We start from the raw sequence: 23437 nt of genomic DNA, 5'->3' as shown, positions 1-23437 counted from the left end.
TGTCCTTATCAGGCAGCCTGAGCTCCTCAGGGAGTTTACACACATGTCTACTGGAAATCCCTTCTTTTACACAGAAAAACAATACAATAATATTTTATGCACCCATTGTGCAGAACTCCCATCTCTTAGCCATGAGGGGAATCATGTCCTATGATACCTCGATAAAGAATTGAAATGATTGTTGATCCACGGATACCTTTTCATAAATTTTCGCCCATAGTTGCATGCAAGACATCTCAGGGACACTTAACCACTGCACATGCTTGTGTGACAACAAATCTGTTTAAGGGTTATATCTCCCCCAGATTTGCCTCTCATTTTGTATCACCTACAAATTCAAGTTTTCTACATATCTATTGTAATTCTCATATATTGTACATCAAAAAGTAACCTTTCACGAAGTTCCCTTTGACCTCTTTGAGGTGAGGCTCTTGTTCTGTAAAAGTACTAATAATCAAATAAGCTATGTCAGACCTTTTCTACCAAAGTATTCTATCATGCCCGCTTTGGTGAGTTGAAAGGTACTTCGGCTGGGCAGGGTTGGCAATCAAGTTGTGTCTAAAAAATCTAGGAGTGCTTAACCATAAATTGCACTACTAGCATCAGTGGCCAAGGAAACTAGGCAAGTGACAGCTTTTGCAGCAGACATAAGATTTTCAGATTTTCCCTCCATAAGTCCTGCACCATGCCTGGTATGGAGGGTGAATTGTCCCCTGGGCTGGGTTACGCTGGGGTGGTCCCTATGGTGGTGATGGCATCTCACCTGCCCTGAAGTCGTGGCAACGACTTCCAGTAAAACAAGGGATCAAGGTAACAGCTCACTGCCTTGTGCATGTGGCTCTGCCCAGCAGCATACTAAGTCTCTGTTTAGCCTTCTTCTGCCATGCCAACCAACTAGATGCCTAATGTCCGCCTCCCAGCACTGATGCTACTGTTCTAGTCACTTACAAATGATTCACGCCCAGTTTGCATACCTTTGGAACTCCCTCCTTCCACCTTGGAAAACCTGGTTGAAAACCTAGCTCTTTAAGAATGCATACAAATGTGACCTGGGCCCTTGTTTTGGTGTATCAGGCGAGCTATTTTGTAAAAGACATGGCAGTTTCTCAGCTATATTTAGACGCGGGGGACAACCATGTTTCTGACAGCGGAGCCTCCTCTGGTTTTCCCATCCGAATCCTTTGAGGGACGGATATTGGGCCATTGGTCAAAATGCCGCAGACTGTCAGTCCTATTTAGGGTGGACATTCTGACGTACCCTTTTACATTCAGGACTGTTGAACAGGTAAACTAGGAAATGACTCCTACAAGCTAGGTGAAAACTGTCAGCATGTCCACCACATTTCTGTTTGTGCATCACACCGCCTCATGGACAAGCTGCTGTACACCTCATGGAGGACGCCTTCCACAAAACCGATGATGAACCCTGTCTCCTCATATTGCTGGACCTCTAAGCTGCCTTTGACATTGTCAACCATACCACCATCATCCACTCTCTGAAGTCTTGAATGAGATTCACTGGCAATGTCCTTCCCTAGCTCTCCTCTTACCTGTCCCACTGACACCAGTGACCTTGTGAGTCCTGCAAGGCTCCATCTTGCCCTCGATCAACCTCAACCTCTTCATGGAGCCTCTTGTGGCTCTAATCATAAATAATAGGATAGAAATTCACTATATGCAGCTGAAACAAACTGTGCTTGAAAGACCACTCTGCTCCAGACATCTACCCTGTCAAACACAGCCTGCATTTCATCCATCCCTGGATGTCCAACCCCCACCAAGATAGAACTCCTCTTATGTGGCAAAAACAACAAGCAATAGCTAGACAAAACCTAGTTCAATGACACAGGCCTTGATGGCTTCAAACTCCAACTTTCACGCAAAGCCAAGGAATCTAGAATCAAGTAATTTAGAAAGTAAATCTCACCCTTGTGAAAAAAACAAAAATGGCCTGGTAGGACCTCTTCCTACTAAAGAAAGTGAAACCTTTCCTCCTAGAAGGCAACTTCAAAACTGTGGTTCTAGCCCTCTCACATCTGAATGGTGGTAATGTCTCGCTTCAGGATCTCCCAGACTCCACACTCACCCCCTTTAGGGGGTCCTACATGCTGCAGTCGGTCTCATCCCTGTCCTGAAGAAATGTGGCCACATGACCTCCACTTGTAGACCTGTACCATCATCAAAACCAACTGCATAATTTACAAAGACCTCATGAGCAGCACCACAGCCTATTCGCCTAACAAGTTCTCGATCCCTGGTGGCTCTCAGCACACCTGCAGCCAGGATATCACCGCAATAGAGGCCAAAAAGTATATTAAGAAAACAAGGCAGTGGGACTTTTTCATTTATCACCCAGGATCTGGAACAACATTCCTGTATACATCACAATTACCAAAACCCTGCTCCAATTTAGAAATGAGCTAAAGACGCATCTCTTTAAAGAGCATCACGTCACTACAACACAGTGCAATAACACTTCATTTCTGCACTCAGAAGCCAGCTACCACTTCAATCTTTTGTTGAGACTATAGATAAACTAGCTAAATAACTCCAGGATATGTAAAGCACCACAAATCACCTATGAGGGTCTGAAGGTGCAGAATTGTAGGCACAGGGAGATTAAGGGCCTCATTACAACATTGGCGGGTGGCAACCGCCGCCCGCCAAGTTGTAACCGCCATGCGGCCGCACGCTGGGCCAGCGGGCCTGTGGGCCGCAACATCGGAGCCAGCTCCAAATGGAGCCAGCGGTGTTGCGGCCGTGCGACGGGTGCAGTTGCACCCGTCCCGCTTTCCACTGTCTGCTGTGCAGACAGTGAAAAGCTGTGTGGGTCTGTGCCAGGAGGCTCTGCGACTCCCCTTTCCGCCAGCCTTTCCATGGCGGTTCCTACTGTCATGGAAAGGCTGGCGGGAAGGGGGCTCGTAATCCTCTAGGCAGCGCTGCAAGCAGCGCTGCCCTGGCGGATTACAACCGCCAGGACCACCGTGGCGGAAAACCGCCGGGACCACCGTGGCGGAAAACCGCCGGGACCACTGTGGCGGAAAACCGCCGGTCCCGGCAGTGCGACCGCAGTGCTTCCGCCGTGGTCATAATACGAAAGATTGCACCCTCAGCCTGTTGGCGGACCAATCGCCAAAACAGCCCTGGCGGTCTTTGACCGCCATGGTTGTCATGAGGGCCTAAGTGATTTGCCCAGAATCACAGGACGTTGAGCCGACGCAGTCAGCGATGCCAAGACTCAAGCATGATTCCCCCAGCTCCAAAGTCAGCACCTCAGGCCATAACACCACATCCTCTCCCATTGACCAAGTACAGCACCCATGCTATACGAATGCCACATACATGCCCGCATTTCAATATGCCTTCAGTATTTTAATTAGTTGGTCATGAAATATTTACTAAAGTGCCAGTAACATCATTAAAAAATGCATTATATGTAGGGCTGCCATTTTAATGATGTTTATCTTTTTTACATTACCATCTATTAGCCTTTTTGATGTTTGCTTGTTATATCTGTGTTTATATATATTTATTTGTAGTTTTGTAAAAAAAAACTCGCTGCAAGTATTATATTTATTTAACAAATAAATGTACATTAATGCTCAACTGCTTTTAATAGTATATGATGGTATGTGATACATCAGTATATACACACACGAATATTAAAAATATGTTTAATTAAGTGATACATCAATGTACTCACGTAAAAACTGAGCACTGTAGGACACAATGTGCATATTTGCCGATGGCAAACTTGGCCTGGCAACCATGGCTGACAACATTGAAAATAATTCCAAAAATATCTACTTTGTGTTTTATCCATATTGAAAAAAACAACTACGGAAAGGGAAATATATGGTTGTAGGGTTGTGTTTATCTGTAAACGTCAGCGAAAAAGAAAAACTGACAGTTTTAATGTTATGGCACAAAATGGCGGTAATATTAAGGAGTGTGCAACATACTGCCAACAAAGTGAAATACTACCAGCAGCTTCTAGCACTGGCAAATTCAATTAATGCTGACATAAATGCTGACATAAATTGGAAAGATGATACAGCCAATAATACGGCAAATTCCATTACTGCTGACAAAACTATTCAGGTAATAAAGCCTTGCATCCACGAAATCCGATCCTGTTTCACCAATATTGTAGTACTTTGGCGTGAGCAGTGCTTAATTTGAGCCGGTGGTTTCCGGTGCGCAGCACCGACACTTATTTTTGATGACAGGCACTTGCTTTTCTGCCTCAAGCATTTGCTGCGATCAAAAGACACACAAGGGAAAGACGGAGGAAGAGAAAAGCGAAAAAGCGTCACAAAGGGAGAAAGGAGAAAGCTGCAAGAGTGAGCTGGACGGGCAGGGAGTGGCTGTAAATGGAAAGAGGTCAGAGATGGCTTCAGGATTACACTGCCCCAGTATTCAGGGCTCGCACATTTAGACCCATCTTTATAGTTTTTTTGTGCCGCATTAGTGCCATTTTTTGACGCAAAAGCGGCGCAAACTTACGAAATACAATTGTATTTTGCAAGTTTGTGCCGCTTTTGCAAAAAAAAGCGGCGCAAATGTGGCGCTAAAAAAAGTATAAATATGGGCCTTATTTGCAGCAGTCGCATGTTTCAGAGGAGAGCTTTGGGCACCGGCATGTTTTTAGTTACAAATTAACCACTGAGCTTGAGCTGGTGTCAGGAGGCCTGCTAAGTGTGCAGGTTATTTCACCTTTGGAACTGAAACCTACTTTTTGGCCATGCCATAATGGAAGAAAAAATCCACTGCATTACCGCATGTCTGTTGGCACCTTAAAATATGACATGCCTTCGTTGAGTGAGCGGCCCATGAAAATGAGGCGAAGCCTCACAGGGACTAACATTGTGAGTGTTAACTCACGACTGCAGCGCCTTTACAAACTTCCCACACTTCTAAGCTCACACCTCATGCAGGAAGAGGGCTGGGTCACCACCACTGTTGAAAGGGGTGCAGAGACAATATGGGCATCCCATGGAAAGATGGGGTCCCCACACTACTACCAAAGAAAACACCCGCACACGAGCAAGAAAATGGTTATTTTCAAAATACACATTTAAATCTGCTACAGTAATATGATGGCAACATAGGCTTAAATGTATTCCAGTCAAGGCTTGGAGTGAGTCAGGCATGGCCAACCAATGGTACTGCAGCACACTATAATAGAATCAGTGGAGATAGGCAGTAACACTTAACACACAAGGAAACATAAAATAAATATAAAAACATTTAATTTAAAAAAAAACATCTTTTAAATAAATTAAAAGATAGCCTTTATCTAAATTAATTTACATTTAATATGAAAACTTTTTAAACTTTATAGTATATTGTACCTGGCTATAATTTTAAATTAAATAAAAAATAAAATAATATTTTGTTTGTGTCCAGGATTGTGACACATTCAACACAAGTGATACTGTAAAGGGGTGAAAGAGTGAAAACACCATTTAATATATCTAGACAGTAATTAAAAAAAGAGACCAGTTTAAAATGTGTTACTCCTGTACATTCTAGTAGCGGTGTGTTGTCCCTGGTTACTGTGGTAGTTGCGGTAAATAGGAGTTAGGGAAAAAAGTATTTTATAATTAAAGAACTAAATTAGATTTATTGCTATTCATTTAAAATTATTTTTTTTTAAATGCCCTTTTACATTCTACAAGGAGAGCTCTAGCCGGTGATGCAGACAGGCAGGCAATCACTGAAGGCAACTTTTGAGTAATAACCTGAGTCCGGGCCCTCTCGGTCCCTTGTTTTGTGGGGGTGGAGACTCGTAAGCCTAAAACCTACACCTAGAAATGGTGAATTACATCCAAGAGGAAATCTACAAGCATGTCCCGGCGTAGATTTTTCACATAAGGAGATCTACGCATGTGAACTTATGTTTGTGAATAGGGCCCCACACAACCACTTGCATCGACAATGTATTCCGAGAGTTAGTGAAATTACATAGTTACCACACATTTTTATGCATCATTTACCTGTAAAACAAACAATTTCCTCATACATGCCATCCCTTTTGCCACGTGTGCCGTAAAGCATGCCCTGGGTGGTGCATATGTTATGAATATGTGTAAGGAACACCTCTGCATGTCTAATGTAGCTTTGTGAATATCATTAACATTATGCATGCTCCTTTTATGACTCTTCACAGCACAAGTAACTGTATTGTTTTGACAGACCTTAAGAAAGAGAGTGTACTGCATGTGTAAATAGGACAAGAAGACAATGGGCCTGATTACGACCTTGGCAGAGGGGATTACTGCATCACAAATGTGACGGATATCCCATCCTCCTTATTACAATTTCCATAGACTATAACAGATCTTGTAATATGGCGGGCGGGATATCCATCACATTTGACGGAGTAATGGAACTTGTAATACGGTGGGCAGGATATGACGGAGTAATGGAACTTGTAACATGGTAGGTGGGATATCCGCCACATTTGTGATGGAGTAATGGAACTTGTAACACGGCGGGCGGGATATGACGGAGTAATGGAACTTGTAACACGGCGGGCAGGATATGACGGAGTAATGGAACTTGTAACACGGCGGGCGGGATATGACAGAGTAATGGAACTTGTAACATGGTGGGCGGGATATCCACCACATTTGTGACGGACTAATGGAACTTGTAATACGGCGGCGGGATATCAGTCACGTTTGTGATGGAGTAATCCCTTCTGCCAAGGTCGTAATCAGGCCCTATGTCCCTAGCACACAATGACAAGCTGAGTCGGATTTCGTTCTGCTTTGTTAACCCTGTGAAAAGTCCAGGACTGTCCCAAGTGCCACAGGGCCTTACCAGAGGCAGAATGTGCGCTATACAGATGCCAATAACCCAACAATGCAGAGCCCCGTTCTCTGCCTCCCTCTCCCTCCCTCACCTGCTGTGCATAATCCTCCCCCGTTCCCCTGACTCGGGATTTCAGTTTATGATAGAACAGGTACATGCCGCAATGCCTCGTCCCTAGCACAAACTCCTATTTAATTCACACTGAAGAATTAACTCACCCTGTTCCCATAACATCACTATGTATCCTTTTGTCACATTGCTTTCCCAATCAAAGTCCTTTGCGTGGGTAATTTTGCTTGAATTAAAACACTGAAAGCCACACTCCAGCCACTGTGATGTTAAAGTTAAACTTGTAAGTGATGCCAGTTTAAATAATTGGTTTAAAATGGAAAAACTTTACTAACTCCAGGAATAACTAGAAATGTTGCAGCAGGTGCAGTGCTACCGAGCCCAGGTACTTCACCCTAATTGTGCTTATTTTTTACTTCCAAACCTGGCCCAGGCCCCCTTCTGCTTGCATTAGAGCTCATTGCACGAGTACTGCACACTGACAAATACTACAGTACTTCAAGTGCTGTTAAAGAGTGCTGCTTAGACTCACAACCTATGAGAAATGTGGCCACCTAGGGGCCTATTCACAAAGGTAAATGTGTACTCCTGTGATACTACTTCCCATACTCATAAATGTGTTTGTGTATCATGCACTCAATATCCACATAATTCCAACTCTGCTATACAATATTCCTGAAAACACACATCGAATGACAAAACATAAATGACAGGACATAATATGGCCAATGACTGATGATGAGATTCTCGATGACACCATGTTTGATATCAACAACAGCATCAAAGATGACAACATCACATCATTTACATTTCACAAACTCAACGCGCGCACTCCTTCCCTCCCCTTCTACATCTCCCGCCTTTCTCTTAATACCGTCCTCCCCCCTTCTTCTCTTTTCTCTTCTATTCTGCCTCCCTCACTGACTTTCTAATTTCCAACACTTCTCACGTCCTTCCTCCCCACCCCTCCAGGCCCCTTTTACTTCCATCGTCTTCTCCCTTTTTAGGTTGAGCGCGCAAGCGCTTTGACCTGTTGTGTATTGTGGGCTTTTAACTACGCCCATCACTTTCACGCGTTCGCGGACTTGCCCTTTCAAAAATCTATTGTTATCATTGGTAAATGCTTTACGTTTGTCCCTCCTTGGGGTGGTTTTGTTACCGCCTTGCAGACTGACCCTGTAACATGGATTACTGCACGTTTGCCGATACGTTTGACTGCGAGCAAACTTATTTTTTTCTTTTTCTTTTTGTGTCCCTCCTTCGTGCTCATGGCAGCCATGGCGCTTTGAATCGGCTCGCTTATGTAAACTGTTTTACTTTTCATTTTTAATTTAAGTGGCAAGAAAAGTCCAGTTAGGAATTTACAAAGCTAATAGCTCTAACTGGAGCAAATGGGAGACTCAATGAATTGCAAATGCTTGTTGAGTTCTCCTTTCATTTCTGTTTGCGGCTATCACATTGCCTCTCACACACTTCCTCCTTTTCCTCCCTCCAGCTTACTCTCTTTCATCCTTCCTCTCAAATTATTTCAGTTCTGCCCTACTTACACTCATTCCTCCATTATTTCCTCACTTTCTTCTTCCCTCTCTTCCAGTCTAACTTCATTATCTCCTTCCCACCTCTAATCAACCCTTCTTGCCTTTATTCCTTCGTTCTTTTCTTTATTACTTCCTAGCCTCTCTTCTTTTCCTCCTTTCTGTCTTCTTTTCATTCTCCACTCCTTTCTTCATTTTTCCTTTACTTTCCTCCTCTATCCCTTCCTCTTATTCTATTTATAAAGCTCCCTCCCCATTCCCTTTTCCTTTTCTTTCCCTATACTTTATTCAGTTGTTTTCTTCATCCCTTTTTCGCATCCTTTTAGTTTGCCTTTTCTTCTATCCCTTCCTTTCCTCCTCCTACTTCCCTCCTTTTGATTTTCCGCCTCCTTTTCATCATTTCCTGCTCCCCTCCCTCTTTGTTGACTTTTTAACTCTATGGGGCATATTTATGGAAAAGTGTTGCATCGTTCATGATGCGCCACTTTTCTAGCACCCAATTGCATCACCCTAACAACACCATGTGTGGGCCGTAGTTACAGTACGGTGCACCATGGCGGGTGTGCCCACATTAGCACCATAACTTAAGGCGCTAATGTGGTGCTTTGCTGGATTAGTGCCATAAATTATGGCGCTAATACAGCAAAGCACAGGGAGGCCCAATGTTTTCAATGGGAACGTCATGTTAATAATGACGTAGGGAAATCTAGTAAAACGCACTGCATCATTTTTCTGTGCCTCCCTATGTGGGAACGCCCCCCTTGCATACATTATGCCTGGCGCAGGCATAATGTGGCGCAAGAGTTTTACAAAGTGGCGCAATGCTTGCGTCACTTTGTAAATATGATGTGTGGTAAATGGCACCTTAACGCCACATTTGCATAAAAAATGACGCAAGTGTAGTGCAAGATGGTGCTAGGGTCATCACACATATGCCCTTATGTCCTCAATGCACTTACCTCCCACCAACCGTGAGACCTTCTTCCCTACGCCGCCTCCTCACTGCCCCCCATTACTCCCCTTTCTGCTATTTTCTTATTTTTCTTAAATCAGTACCTCACCTGCTGCAAACCTTGCCTCCTGCTCCCCTTCACTCAGGTCGGAGTAGGAGTTGAAGTCACTCTCCAGGGCTGCCGGCGAGTCCAGAGGCTTACACCAGCCTTTCCACTCGATGAGGTGGGCCACTCTTCCCTGCGCCATGGCCGTGGGCTTGGTGACATGGTCCTTCACCACCTGCGAGATACCTGGGGACCAATGAGGGGTACGTCAGTGTCCTGTGGGCGCAATGTTTGCACGGTCACAAGATGCCCGCTCTACTCGCAAACTCCCTCTGACACAGCAGGCAAACACTGCATTACATCCTAATGCTCTTTCTGTATAGGGTAAGGAACCCCACTGCCCACCCACCCATTCCAGAATCTGCCTACTACAGCAAAATCCCTTGATTTCTAAAGACATCCTTGTTGGTACTTGATTTGTAAAGCAACAGAAGAGCCAGGGCCCTCCTCAGGAGGCCACCGCAGCTTGCACCACCCATTGCCCCTGCCAGCGTGGCCAATGCCATACCCACATAACAACTAACAATTACATGACTGTTTGAGGCCCCCAAAGCTATAAGAATGGCTCGGGCAGCAGGTATTTTGTTTTTAATGTATAATGAATTAGTAAACAACTGTTGTTCTGCTTATCTTTAAATTAAACAAACAGCGCCACCATGTGGCAGCTGTCAGAAGTGCCATTTCTAAGTGCCAGTGCTGAGCACCGGAAACCACTGGCTCAAATTGAGCACAACATTGTAGGCCACCTTCTACCATCAGGCGCCCATCTCCTGCACTTACAAAGACACTCTGATATTTACAGGGCTCCCGCCAGCCTCAGCGTGGCCTGACACCCCTCTCACACATGTACACATCCATCTTTACAAAGACCTCCTCATCGTCACATGCAACATTTCCTGTCACAGACACCCTCCTCCAACTCACATGACCGTGGAAGCCCACGTTCTTAGTCCCTAGTAGCCCTGCATGCAAGCAATCTGGGCCCTCTCCATGCTGAATACTGCACAAGCAGTTCTTAATGTATCAAAGAAAAGAGGTGTTGGGGATCAAAGATTTCTAAGGAGGTCACTACTGCTCTGTCTCCTGGTGGTGGGGATTCTTGCACCAACTGCTAGAGCCACCATTATCTTTCTGCCTCTTTCTGTCCCATATAGTTCCTATGTGTGCCCTATTGCTATGTACTGAACCCTAACAAGAAATCTGCAGCACCCTAGAACTACCAATAAGTGCATTCCATTGCATGGCACAATCAGTGCAATGATGAATGTATTTCTTGGCAAACATATGCTCTGATTAAGCACCCCTAAGACAAACTGTTTACTCCTGCACTTCCTACAAATTAAGCCCTGGAGGAGAGTATTGTATCTGCCCTCTGTCCCCAAAGGAATCACATGATTGAGTTGCCAGCTCAGGGCCCTCTGTCTGCCCCCACACCTCCCTTTCCTTCCTGTGGAAGAAGTCAATGCTACTGTAAAGCACTGTGCTAATGACGTGATTATTGACAAGCCGGGGTCGGAGGTCAGAAGAGAAGGAGTTCAGTCTGGAACCAGGCTGGACCTGGAAGAAAAGGCATGCTGCCCATTGTGTAAAGACAACTATTGATGCCCACTTTCAATTAACTAGTTGATTTATGCATGTATATAGTCGATTCTAAAGCGTAAGTCACCTGGACAGAAAAGGAGTGCCTCATCAATCAATCAGGCGATTTGTATAGCGCAAGAGGTTATCCATATATGTACTATATGTTTGAAAATATTAGGTGTACACTGGATCTGAAATTAATTCGGACAAGTTGAAGCCTGTTGGGGTTGTAGGGTGTGAACCACACGTCATGCAGTGTTATCAACACTCTTGTGCATTATGTGGGATATATAACGAAGCCTGATGTTGACTGCGTCAAAGGCTATTGACTGATAAGAGGTCCAGGAAGAGAGGGTCAGACTTGTCAGTGAGAAGAAGGCTATCTTCTGTGGCACGATTGGCCACTTTCTCTGGGCTGCAGGCTAGATTAGAGCTTTGGTCAATACTCTTACCAGTGTGGATCATGGCATGGTTGGTTTATGCAATGACAACACATTACAGATGGAGCACACCTAGTATGATCTATTTATGATACATATAACAGTTTGGAAGAGAACCCCAATCAATCATTAATCAAGGTCAGGCAGCAAGTCTTTTTCCTTAGCACCAACTGTAGAATATAATGTAATGTAAGGTAAGGTGGATTTGTAGAGCGCTGCTTGTCACACGTGAGGGTACCGAGGCGCTGAGTAGGTGATGGTGGGTGCATAGTGAGGCTGGGCCTGAATACAGGTAGTCTTGATGGTCCTGCAGGAAAACAAATTGAATAACCAAGTCTTCATCTTCTTGCAGAATTCAAGAAGTTAGGAGGCCCTGATGTGTTGGGGGAGGTCATTCCAGGATTTGGAGGCTTGGTAGGAGACTGATCATCCTCCCGTTCTGCTTCTGTGAATACGGGGTTGTGTGCGAGTGAGAGTGATGCTGAGCGAAGTTGTCTGTGGTTGGTGGAAGTGAAGCCGGTGACTAAAGTATGCGGGTCCCATGTTGTTTAGTGACCTGGGCGCGTTTGTGGGAGGTTTGAACAGGCAGCGCTTCTGGTTGGGCAGCCAATGGAGCTCTCTGAGGAGCTATGTGCGGTGGGTTCGGCGCATGAGTTCGAGGACGAGTCTGGCGGCGGTGTTTTGGATGGTTTGAAGTCTGTGAAGAAGATGGGTTGGGATGCGAGCATTGAGTGTGTCGAATGCCCGTCCCACGTGCACTGCAGTCAATTCAATCATACTTTCTTCTGCAACTTCTCGTTAAGTCCTTCCTGTTCCATGCGCCTTTCATTTCCTAATCTGCTCTTTACTCATGTTTAACTTGTATCTATAGCTCCGGGATGCCTTTTAGTGTCACTTGGCGCTATAGCATACATATTATTATTAATTTATTGATTCCAAAGAAGGAGAACAATGTCTTCTGGATTGAAAACAGCAATCAAAACAATCCCTGAACTACCTCTCACAGATATCCTAGGAAAACAGAAAACCTCAACCAGTGGCACTCAAGAGCCCACCCCACCTGGCTGTACAAACAAGGGCTGTGGTCCCACAGTGCACCTCTGCAGGGAGCCTGCTTCTCACCAGTGATGTTCTCACTGTATGGCAGTGACTGGACTCCTTCCTTTCAGCCTCACTGTGCACACGAACCAAACATCTGATGCGAGAGGTTCAGGGGCAGGGGGAGGGGACTGGTGATCTGGGAGGGGGTGATGGGGGGGTCCATCTCACCGTGCAGGGACGACCTGGCCAGCGCTGCGATCTCCTGGATAGTGAGAGCTCGACGTGATTTGGGCAACATTTCAATTGTGTCTTCAACATTTACCTGAAATAAGAGAAACGAGACAGATGTGTCAATAAAGCAATAAAATTAAGGTTATTTTGCAATTCGGGTTTGAAACATTAACTGACACACAGGGACACTGGAATTGTACGAGTCTGCGGCTGCAACGTTTTAAGACTAATTGGGAAATGGCTGCATTTGCCACATAGAAAATTGTTTCTAGCAGATCACAAATTACTCAAAATGCCGCGACACGTGTTGCCGCACAGTGGAAAGCCCTTGGCAAAGGTTGACTGATCACTTTTCAGTTGCTTATTGCAGTTTTGGGGTGCTACGCTGCTGTTAATGTGTTGAAACCTTTTTCAAGTGTTAACATATTTACAAATAACAAATGCATGAAGTAGTACTATACAAAATGACCCATTATGCGGCATAATTTCTCTTATGCTTTCTCATAATTTAGTAAACCCTGCCGCATAATGCCCTCCCCAGTGCATGATTGCAGTAGCCAAGTTCATTCCATATCAAATTTCTGGGTCATACACTCGGACGCTTTCAGACAAAAAAAAGAACGTGGTAATTTAAATTCCTACATCAATTCCCTCTCGCTCATAGGCTGCCGGGGCATAGTTGGTACCCTGTTATTAATTCCAATATCAAGGAGCCCTGGCATCGCTGTATGTTACATTAACACACTAATTACAAGATAGATAACAAGTGTCACCCTCCCATCACCCCCTTCATCTTACATTAATCAAAAAGTCCCCGTATGTTCTTTTGATTAACTCCACACCACACAGGCAGAGTAATTGAGCGCAGATAGCAAGGCGCCTTGCACTCGCGCGCACTGTAGCGGTGCAAACTTTGCACGATTTACGCTAACTGCAGCAGAGGAGACCCTGCACATTCACACCCTTACATGGCACAAGCACGACGCAACACTATGATAAATCTGGCCTTCAATGTTTTGCTATAATAGACAACCTCTTATGCTGACAGTGAAAGCTCTGCTATAAGCACAGGTCTGTCTGTTATGTCAATGATGGGGAAGGCCCAAGACAGCCGGCGTTTAAAGAAGTCACAGGCCGACGATCTTAAGTTCAATGGATCAGACGTCTGAGACCTGTAGAGGTCTGAGACCTGAAGATGTCTGAGACCTGTAGACGTCTCAGACCTGCAGACATCTGACACCTGCAGATGTCTGAGACCCGTAGATGTCCGAGACCTGAAGATGTCTGAGACCTGTAGACGTCTTAGACCTCTAGATGTCTGAGATCTGTAGACGTATGAGACCTCCAGATGTCTGAGACTTTCAGATGTCTGAGACCTGTGGATGTCTGAGACCTGCAGACGTCTGAGACATGCGGATGTCTGAGACTACTGACATCTGAGACCTGTAGACGCTTGAGACCTGAAGATGTCTGAGATCTGTAGATGTCTGAGACCTGCAGATGTCTGAGAACTGCAGATGTCTGAGAACTGCAGATGTCTGAGAACTGCAGATGTCTGAGACCTCTATCTGTCTGAGACCTGTAGACGTTTGAGACATGTACATGTATGAGACCTGTAGACGTCTGACACCTGTAGACGTCTGAGACGTGCAGATGTCTGAGATTTCTAGACGTCTGAGACCTGTAAACGTCTGAGACCTGTAGATGTCTGAGACCTGTAGATGTCTGAGACCTGCAGATGTCTGAGACTTGCAGATGTCTGAGACTTCTAGACGTCTGAGACTTCTAGACGTCTGAGACCTGCAGACGTCTGAGACCTGCAGATGTCTGAGACCTGTAGGGCCTACACAAAACAGACTGCTGAGGTGCCCTGTGTACTAAATAAGGATATTGATGAGAAAAAGGCACAAGTAAGGCAACTTCTTTACACTGTGGAAACACAAAAGGGCAACATACTTAAAAGGGTGGAGGTGGTGTGGTTCTTAGACGTCGAGTACACCAATATCGTGACAATATACTGAGGGACAAAATATTGAAAGGTGAGTGTGTATAGACTTTCTATAGCTAACTCCACATATATGTATGTTGACAATATATCTTCATGGTACATAGATATGGAGTAAAGAATAGTAAACCTATGCTTCCCTCTATGCTCTTATCTTTTGATGTTTTCGCCCTTCATGTTTTGTCCACTGTAATAGTCTGCCACGATATTCTGGTACTCGATATTCAAGAGGACACTCAGTGGACGTTAACTGTTTGGACTTCGTGCAGTTGACAGCAGGTGAAACGCCCGGCCTTAGGTCCAGCGCTGTGTTACTTTCCAACCTGGAACACACTTCTGCCTTTGGTGATTAGAACAGCGCTTTGAGCTGCCGGATACCTCATGGAGAGGAGAGTACAGGGAAGGCCAATACAAACTGTTAATGTGATGGTATCTGACACCCATTAGAATGAAATTGATGCATCCAAACACACAGACCTGTGCTGGTGTGGCAGGGAGACCAAGTACATGATCCTACATATATGGTGGGAGTGTGACAAAATCCAGCTATTCTGGAAAGAAACACTGAGCCATATAGATGCCAAAGTTGGACCAAAGAACTCCAAGAGGTCCAATACTTTGTGGATGGCAAAATCTGTGAATCCGGACACCTTGTCGCCAACGCTAGAAGAAAAGCTTCGGGGGCAACAGTGCTGGTTGTTTTAGACCTAAATGAGGGTTGAGAGTCTATCCTGAGTGCAGGTGCAAGTACCACATCTGGTATATGACAGTCATCACCTCCTTTTCTTTGCCGATATGTGCCAAGATACCCTTTTTAGGAAAGAAAGGTTGTTAGAAGTCAGGAAAAACTAGTGGCCAAGAAAATCAATGCTCCTATGGGATATCCAGGTCAGAGGGAGATTTTGCGCTAGGATGAAAGATCTATCTTCTGCAGGGAAAAGCTCCCAGGCTGTTTTTGCAGAGCCTACAGTGGGGATCCAGAGTGGGCACAGTGATGGTGTCCTAGGGGTCTGTGGCCAGACGGAGGTGGATAGCGCCACCTGGAGTGTTTTTATTAGTTTAACTGTGGGTGAGTTTGTTTAGTAAATGATTATGTCATTCCCAGCTGTTTCCTCTCTTCCTCATTTGGGCTCAAAGTGACATTTGTAACTGACCTACTTTCTAGAATTGTGACACTTTTATAAATGTTTAGGTAAATATCTGATCTTACCTTTATATATATATATATATATATATATATATATATAATCCATCACCAAAAGGCTAGCCGGTGCTGATGACGGAGTTGGCAACCACAACTCCTAGTAATTGCTCGCCAAAAATAAATCCCAGCACTCCGGGAAGTTTCTTTTCCAGCTTTTAATTATTTTGTGAACAGTGCTTCCACCACCTAACGCGTTTCGACCTCACCAGTCCTTGATCACAGGGAACAAACGTATCCCTCCAACTCATTTATATAGTTCCTATCAAAAGTCTATACCAATGCATTCTGTACTATGTAGTTTTTAAATGGTTATACTTAAAATGTGTTTTGGCTCCCCCCCCCCCATTTTCACATCATTGTTTTCACACTGTATACCAGAATATTCATACGTTCTTCCCAATTATGTGTTAACAATTTAACATTTGAATACAAAATATGAATATTATTCAAAAACGCAATAACATATTATCAATTAGATTTTTCTAACAGTGTCTGGACAAATCATGTCTTTTTCTTACCATCTCTTTTATCTCTCACTCACTTTATAATTAGCCTACATTTACACCATTGTTAATTGCATAACATTCAGTTTTCAACACTTACAATTGATTACTATAGAGATGTGTGGACGGATGACGTTGTTGTTTCCAAACAATGAATAAACTAAGTGAACTTTGTAAAAATTAAAACCAGCCATTACTATTTTACTAAGCATGAGGTTCCTAATTTGTTTGTACCAAACATAATTACATTATATACATTATTGATCAATATTCAATCATAACTCTTTTAATTTTTATGTAATAATTCCAATTATTGTCTATAAATGTACAAAAAGTTCTTCGTCTGTATTTAACCCAAATGGAATCTTAGTCTTAAGTTTAATGATGTATCTTGATTCCAACGGATGTAATTTTAGCGTTCTATTACCCCCTCTTTCATTTTCAGGGACATGTGTCACTCCAAAATACCTCATCTGTTTCCAATTTTTTTTCAATATTTTTTTTTTAATATTTGCGGTGATTTATTTTTGGTGAGCAATATATATATATATATATATATATATATATATATATATATATATATTTTTTTTTTTCCCAATTAACTATAACTCAAGCCCTCCCCATGTACAGTTTTCTGATCAATAGTTTTATTGCAAATTTTACAGTGATAATATCAAAGATGCCAAAGAAGCTGTTATCAGTGATATAAAATGTGGAGTAATGAGCTGCGCATGGCGAAGGCGTGCGTTATAGTTACCTTAGGGCACTAGTTATAGTTACCTTGGGGCACTCGTTATAGTTACTTGAAATAACTCTATCTATAACTTCTGAATTTCTCTGGTTTTGTGCCAGTAAATTCAGAACCTAACTATAACGTACCTGTACCCTTAGGTTTTTTCAGTGAATTTCTATGTTTTTTTTAGCATGCACAGATGTGAATATAAGTAGCACAGCGCATGGGGGGCTTGACCACAGGGCCTGAATGGCCAGGCCGGCAGCCAACCCTCCTGCATGCACCCACACCCAAGCTGCGTATGGGGTTTGGCCATGCGCAGCATAAGTTTGGATACAGTGGGTAGATTTTTATTCATTTTTTCCGTGGATTCACAATTCCTCAAGTAGATTTGCTAATCTGGGATCTGTGGATCCATCTGTTCATCAGCAGATCCACGAATCGAATGAAAAGAAAATAAATGGGCTTTTTTTTCCCATCTATGTGTCCTATGGGGTCAGGAAACCTGTATCCTGACCACTTATGTGTTTTTTCTTTCTTCTTTTCCCACCCCCGAGCAGATGCACCAAAATGGGGACCACAACTTTTCTGTCAGATGCAGCCAACCAATCAGATTCTTCTTGTGGCGCGTGGATCCGCACCCCTATAATATATATGTTTTGGCCTTAAATGACTTAAAAACTAAACTACTGAATGGATTTACACCAAATCATAAAAAGCGTGATCCGTGCAACAGAATTTACCTTTCTGCCAAATTTGGTGCAATTCCATTCAGTGGTTCGGGCTGTAGGCATGTCTAAAGTTCCTATGAAAAATGAATAGGGAAAACGTGTTTTGGGACCGCCTTTTTCTCAGTCCCCACTTGCCAAATCACCCCAAAACTTTCAAGACAGAAGTTGAACTTAGCAAAGTAATCGTTTTAGTAAAAGTATAATTTTTGAACCTTTTGTGAAGATTCATCATACAGCATCAAAGTTATTAGCAAAACAAAAAACCTTTTCTATAGAAACTATGTCCTAACTATAGCTACCTAGTGGCAACCGCCGCTCTATGTATGTATATATATATATATATATATATATGACATTTCTGCATCTATCACTCTTCCGTAAAAGGATTTAAACTTATGCTGAGAATATATAGCCAGTGAGAAAAGCCGTCTTTGAATTGTATAGCGACAGAAGCATTAGGATAATGTAAAGGATTGGTAAAATGAAGGCTAACACTCACACTGTCATTCCGCCAATCTTACTTTACGGCTGTGAAGTGTGAGGTTTACACACAATGTGACCATCACAGAGCCACACAGCTGCAGTGCTACAAGCAGGTCTTGAGTGTGCATAGAAGCTTCCCACATAAAGAATGTGGTGCAGAGAGGGGTCATTTCTGATTATTCTGTATGGGATTGGTATTTAAAAGTCAATTTCCAAACCCCTTGTGAGGCCTAAAGAGTTTCCTGTGTGCTCTGATTGCATTATTTATATAGTGCTTCATACCCACAGTGCAGTGCTTAATTTGAGCTGGTGGGTTTCAGTGCTGGGCATCAGCACTTATTTTTAGGGGCCTGCACTTATTTTTCTGCATCAGGCAATTATTGAGAGTAAACAACACATATGGGAAAGACGGAGGAAGAGAAAGATGGGAAAGCGTCACAAAGAGAGAAAGCAGAAAGCTGCGAGAGTGAGCTGAAGGGGCAGGGAGTGGCTGTACATGGATTAAAGAGGCCCGAGATGGGTTCAGGATTACGCTGCCTCAGTATTCCGTGCGCTCACATTTAAATGCAGCAGCCACGTGCTTCAGAGGAGAGCTTTGGGCACCGGCACGTTTTTATTTACAAATTAAGCACTGCCATGGCGAGGTTGTGAAGCACTTTGAATTGTATTGAATTCCAGATGCCCTACTGTATGCCTGTGTAGAAAGTGTTTACATGTCGTGCATAATTATAATCGAGGTAGGCTTATCATGCTATGGGATATAGTGTCTGGAGGTGTTATGGGTGTGGTGTGAAAGATACACAAGGTGTGCATTTTTACAGGTTAAATTTAAGTCCTCTGAATGAGTTAATTTAGATTAGTGGTACGAAAACAGCCAGTTATGACAGTGGACTCAGGTAAAACTCTGCAAGTTACCTAGAAGAGGAACTGGGTTATAACTGGTCGGTAGTTTCACCTCTGTGCTGATCAAAAAATCTGCAAATCCCATGTGCATGAGGGTCACTTTTAGGAGTAAAGTGTGACAGTGGCAAGAATGGTATACATATATCAACATTCATGATGAACATGGGATCTTCAGTATTTCTCAAACTCAGAGGCCTTTAGTTTGTAACTTTCTAAGATGCTGTGTCGCCTGCCAGGGCAGGGCTCTCTCAATGCTCTGCCCCTTCTGTGCCCTACACACAGCACCCAGAGGGCAGAATTCACACACAGACTCCCCTGTGCACCTGTGCGCCTGCCTGATCTAGAACCAGTGCTTGTCAGTCGATTTAAAAGAGACTGATCATCGTTTGGGGAAACAAAATGAAAAATACATAAGGTATTCAATTTTATTCTTACGAATTTCAAAAACACGCAAAGCAAAAAACTATGGCGACCTGGTGGTCTGCGAGTCTGCAGGTGTAGAGAATTCATTTTTTCTCAGAATTTTAATATGAACAACTAAGATTCTCGTTTATGTAACTCTAGAAACCTCCATCTGCTATATTCCTAAAACCCGTTATAAATGATTTACCTTGAGTTAAACTTTAAAATTTCCCTCCATTAGTTCTTCTGCACGGCCTCCTCCTTCCGGTCATCCTGCTGCCCACTTCCTGTGAGTATAGACTTCTTTAAGTCGCGTGCATGTCTGGCTTAATGCCTCCTTTTTACACTATATCCCTGCAATCTATTCATTCCATCAACCATTTGCTTCCCATATGGCCCCTTTAATGATCACACTTACCTCATTAATATGCAATAAACAAACTGGAGTAAATGCATGCAATGGTTTCTTGAAGAGCACAATGCTGGCCCCAATGGACTAACCACCAGCATTAGGTTCCGTTAGCGCATCAAAGCCTCATCAGGGGTTATAAGCGCTACATCAATGCAATTTCAATTCAATCCCATTTCTGTGTAAGGATCACATTCACCCTTGCATCTCTAGCTAGAAAGAATTCATGTCAGAGCAAACAAACACAATTGCACAGAGGAAGATCACTGGCCTAGGAAAGGTGGGAAAAATAGAGCTAGAGATTAGGGGAGTGCGGGGACCTCAACTGGCGGAGCTAACAGAGTTTTTTGGGAGTGCGGAGTTGTCCAAAAACTCCGCTAGCCCCTCCAGCGGACCGGAGCTCACCCAGTGTGTCTGCGCTTGCTCTGTGCAGCCCATAACTGGGCTGCAGCACGCATGGAGCAGAGGAGGGAGGAAGCCACTGGAGAGGAGGACTTGTCTGAGAGGAGGACCTCCTGGGAGGACCCAGATAAGTCCTCCTCCTTCTTTTTTTTGTCTCTGTTTCTGCACACTGGTGCACAAACTAGGACTGAAACAGCAGTTTTCACTGCCTACGGCCCTGGCCTGAAATCAGGCCCAACCCTGCTTAGCGCTTCCGAGATGGCCACATTTAGGAAGACTCCTTGGGGCACGGAACTCTGGCTTCGCTGAATTCCACAGGTTTTTTTTTCAACTTTGTGGTATTCTGCGAAGCTGGACTCTGTTTACTCCACCCAGGCCTACTAAAGATGCCAAAATACCCCCATGTATTTTGCTTCACAACATGCTGTGTTCATTTCCCGATCACCATGAACCTTGCATTTCACGAAATGACCTAGAAATGGCCTCAAGGACATATGAATAGAATTCGTCTAATTGTGATTGCAGTTACAGTTAAAGTATTTTTTTCTTCTTATCACTTTTGGCCCTTGGATTTACCCCCCAAAGAGTCACAAACCTATATTTGCCATATTCTAAATTTGTTAGCCAACTTTGCCGTTCATCTGTGAGTTTGAGTGTGAGGGACGTTGGCCCTAATCTCAGGTGGTTAAAAACAGACATTTCCACACAAGGTAAACATTATAACCACGGGGTAAGCTATTTGCCCCGGTGGGGTAACCATCTCCGGTTCAAAGTTTTCAGGTAAGAAATGAGGCATAACATGCAGCATTGGTATGTCACACACATAATTCTGCACGGTTTGCTTTCATTGTCATTATTACACAACTCCTTACACTGTACAAACAAGGATTGGAACTTAGCCCTGACCTTGCAATCACAGCTTTGGAGGGAAATTATAAACACATACATTTCCCCCCAAACTTACATAAGACTCAATTTCAAAAGTATAACTCAGTAACAACACCCCATCAACTATGCATTCAATTGTGCTCCGAACATGGGGCATATTTACAAGCCCTAGCGCATCCTTGTGCTGCCATAGAGTCATTTCTTTTTACGCTAAGGCAGTGTCAAGGAGGCCCTTTCCCCACACCAGATTTACAAAGTGGCGCAATGCAAGCATTACGCCACTTTGTAAACTGTAAACTTCGCACTTGTATAGCGCACTACTCACCCGTTAGGGTCTCAAGGCGATGTACGCATACCGCTGTGGAACCCCTCCTGGCTTTTTCCTCTGAGGCGCCCACTCATGGACAGCCCCAGGGTGAAGCCAGGCATCCAAGCGCTGTGAGGGCCGTTGTGGAGATTAAGCAAGCTATTGCCCAGAGTTACAGAGTGGAACCCATTAATTAGATTAGGCACCGAGGCGAGAATTAGCTGGTCCCGGGCCAGATCTCTGCATCAGGGTCTCCAGCTCTAACCATTGTGCCACACCTCTCCACAAGAATCCCTTGCGCCACATTATTCCTGCACCAAGCATAATGTATGCAAGGGGGGCATTCCCCGTTAGGAGGCCCAGAAAAGTTGCGCAGTGAAATTTACAAGATTTCACTGCGCCATTTTTTCCATCATTTTTAATGCCTGTTTTCATTTTATAGTCTGAAGTTTTAGCCGTACAAACAAGCCATAGGACACAGAAGCTTGTTCGACTGTAACGTGTGGACGATCTTGGCTCAGTCCTGTAAAGCAGACGTAGGGCCAGTGTATTTCACTTTTCATAATCCCTCTTTCTGATCAGTGCTAAAAAATTACCCGATGACAAATCCCTTACAACTCTTCATTCTGCTCCCCAGTGGCGGTTTTCCTGCCCTAGTCTGGGTCTTACAGTTTGGAATGAGGAATAACGTGCCTAATTTGATTTACTGCACCTGAAATTCACACATTTCCCCCTGTTATTTCTAACCTGTCATATACGCAGGGATAGGTACATGGATTTCGTCGGAGTGCGGTAGTTTCGTTCAATTTGGAAATCTGAAAATATTTGTGTCTAATATTGGACTCCCTGCCGCTCTGGTAAAGAGGGTCAAAAACTCCATTAATCTGTGTGTCTCATTAAAAAATAAACTACATGGGTCGAATGTGCTGCTGGAATTCAGCAGCCCTTCAGCCCTTTTTGGTCAATTTGTTTGTAACTTTTGCAAGAGGAAATACTTCTGTTTTTAGGCGGGGAGGAGCGAAGGTTTAAACTTTATTTGTCAATGAGCAGGCATTAGCCTACCTTTCCTTTCAAGAAACAATCTCACCAAAATTGTAAATTTAGTATTCTTGTTTTTAGTTTGCCAGAGGATTCAGGAGTCAAATAACCCAGAATTGTCAACCCAGAGTGAAAATGGATGCCCCGCTCTAGCTCCTCTGCAAAATCCATTCTGAGGCAAAAAGACATTTAACAAGAGCAGATTTTGTGTTTATAATTTTTCGAGCAGGATATTTAATGTAAGTAAAGAATACTGGTTAACATGAAAAACAATGTTCATGTCATCCACAATTCAGCCAAAGCAAAAATGTTAAAATATATGTCACAAGTAATGCTTTTGCCAGTCTTGTCTACTCCTTACAACCAGTCCTAGTTTTTCAGCCAATAGTATTATGGAAATCCATTCTCAGATCAGAACTAGGGGTGGGCGGTAAACTCTGCTCCGCTCACGGAGTTTGCAGAGTTTTTCCAATTCTGCACTTAGTGTGGAGTTGCAAAAAACTCTGCGAAGCATTAGGAGAGCGGAGTTTTGTTCTTCGTTTGCGCTCACCAACATTAGGTTGGTGACCGCGAGTGAGGAAATCTTACTCCAGACCACCTCCTGGTGAGATTTCTCAATGCGGGCCGTCGCGGATGCTCACTACTGCTTGCGTTG

At 43.8% G+C, this 23437-nt stretch overlaps 1 protein-coding gene across 3 annotated transcripts in view; it reads right to left on the bottom strand.

The window, feature by feature from the left end:
* The window catches only part of FAM131A (family with sequence similarity 131 member A), a 365236-nt gene that overhangs the window by 74891 nt on the left and 266908 nt on the right, over window positions 1-23437 (bottom strand). For all 3 annotated transcript variants that reach the window (XM_069212985.1, XM_069212983.1, XM_069212984.1), the window contains 2 exons: window positions 12772-12865; window positions 9485-9667 (listed from right to left, as the gene is read on the bottom strand). In XM_069212985.1, the coding sequence (XP_069069086.1) occupies window positions 9485-9667; window positions 12772-12841 (253 nt within the window). In that variant the 5' untranslated portion in view covers window positions 12842-12865. The remainder of the gene's footprint in view (window positions 1-9484; window positions 9668-12771; window positions 12866-23437) is intronic.

Source organism: Pleurodeles waltl, chromosome 11 (genome assembly GCF_031143425.1).
Source record: "Pleurodeles waltl isolate 20211129_DDA chromosome 11, aPleWal1.hap1.20221129, whole genome shotgun sequence".
Lineage (NCBI taxonomy): Eukaryota > Metazoa > Chordata > Amphibia > Caudata > Salamandridae > Pleurodeles > Pleurodeles waltl.
This window is presented reverse-complemented; position numbering and strand designations above follow the sequence as displayed.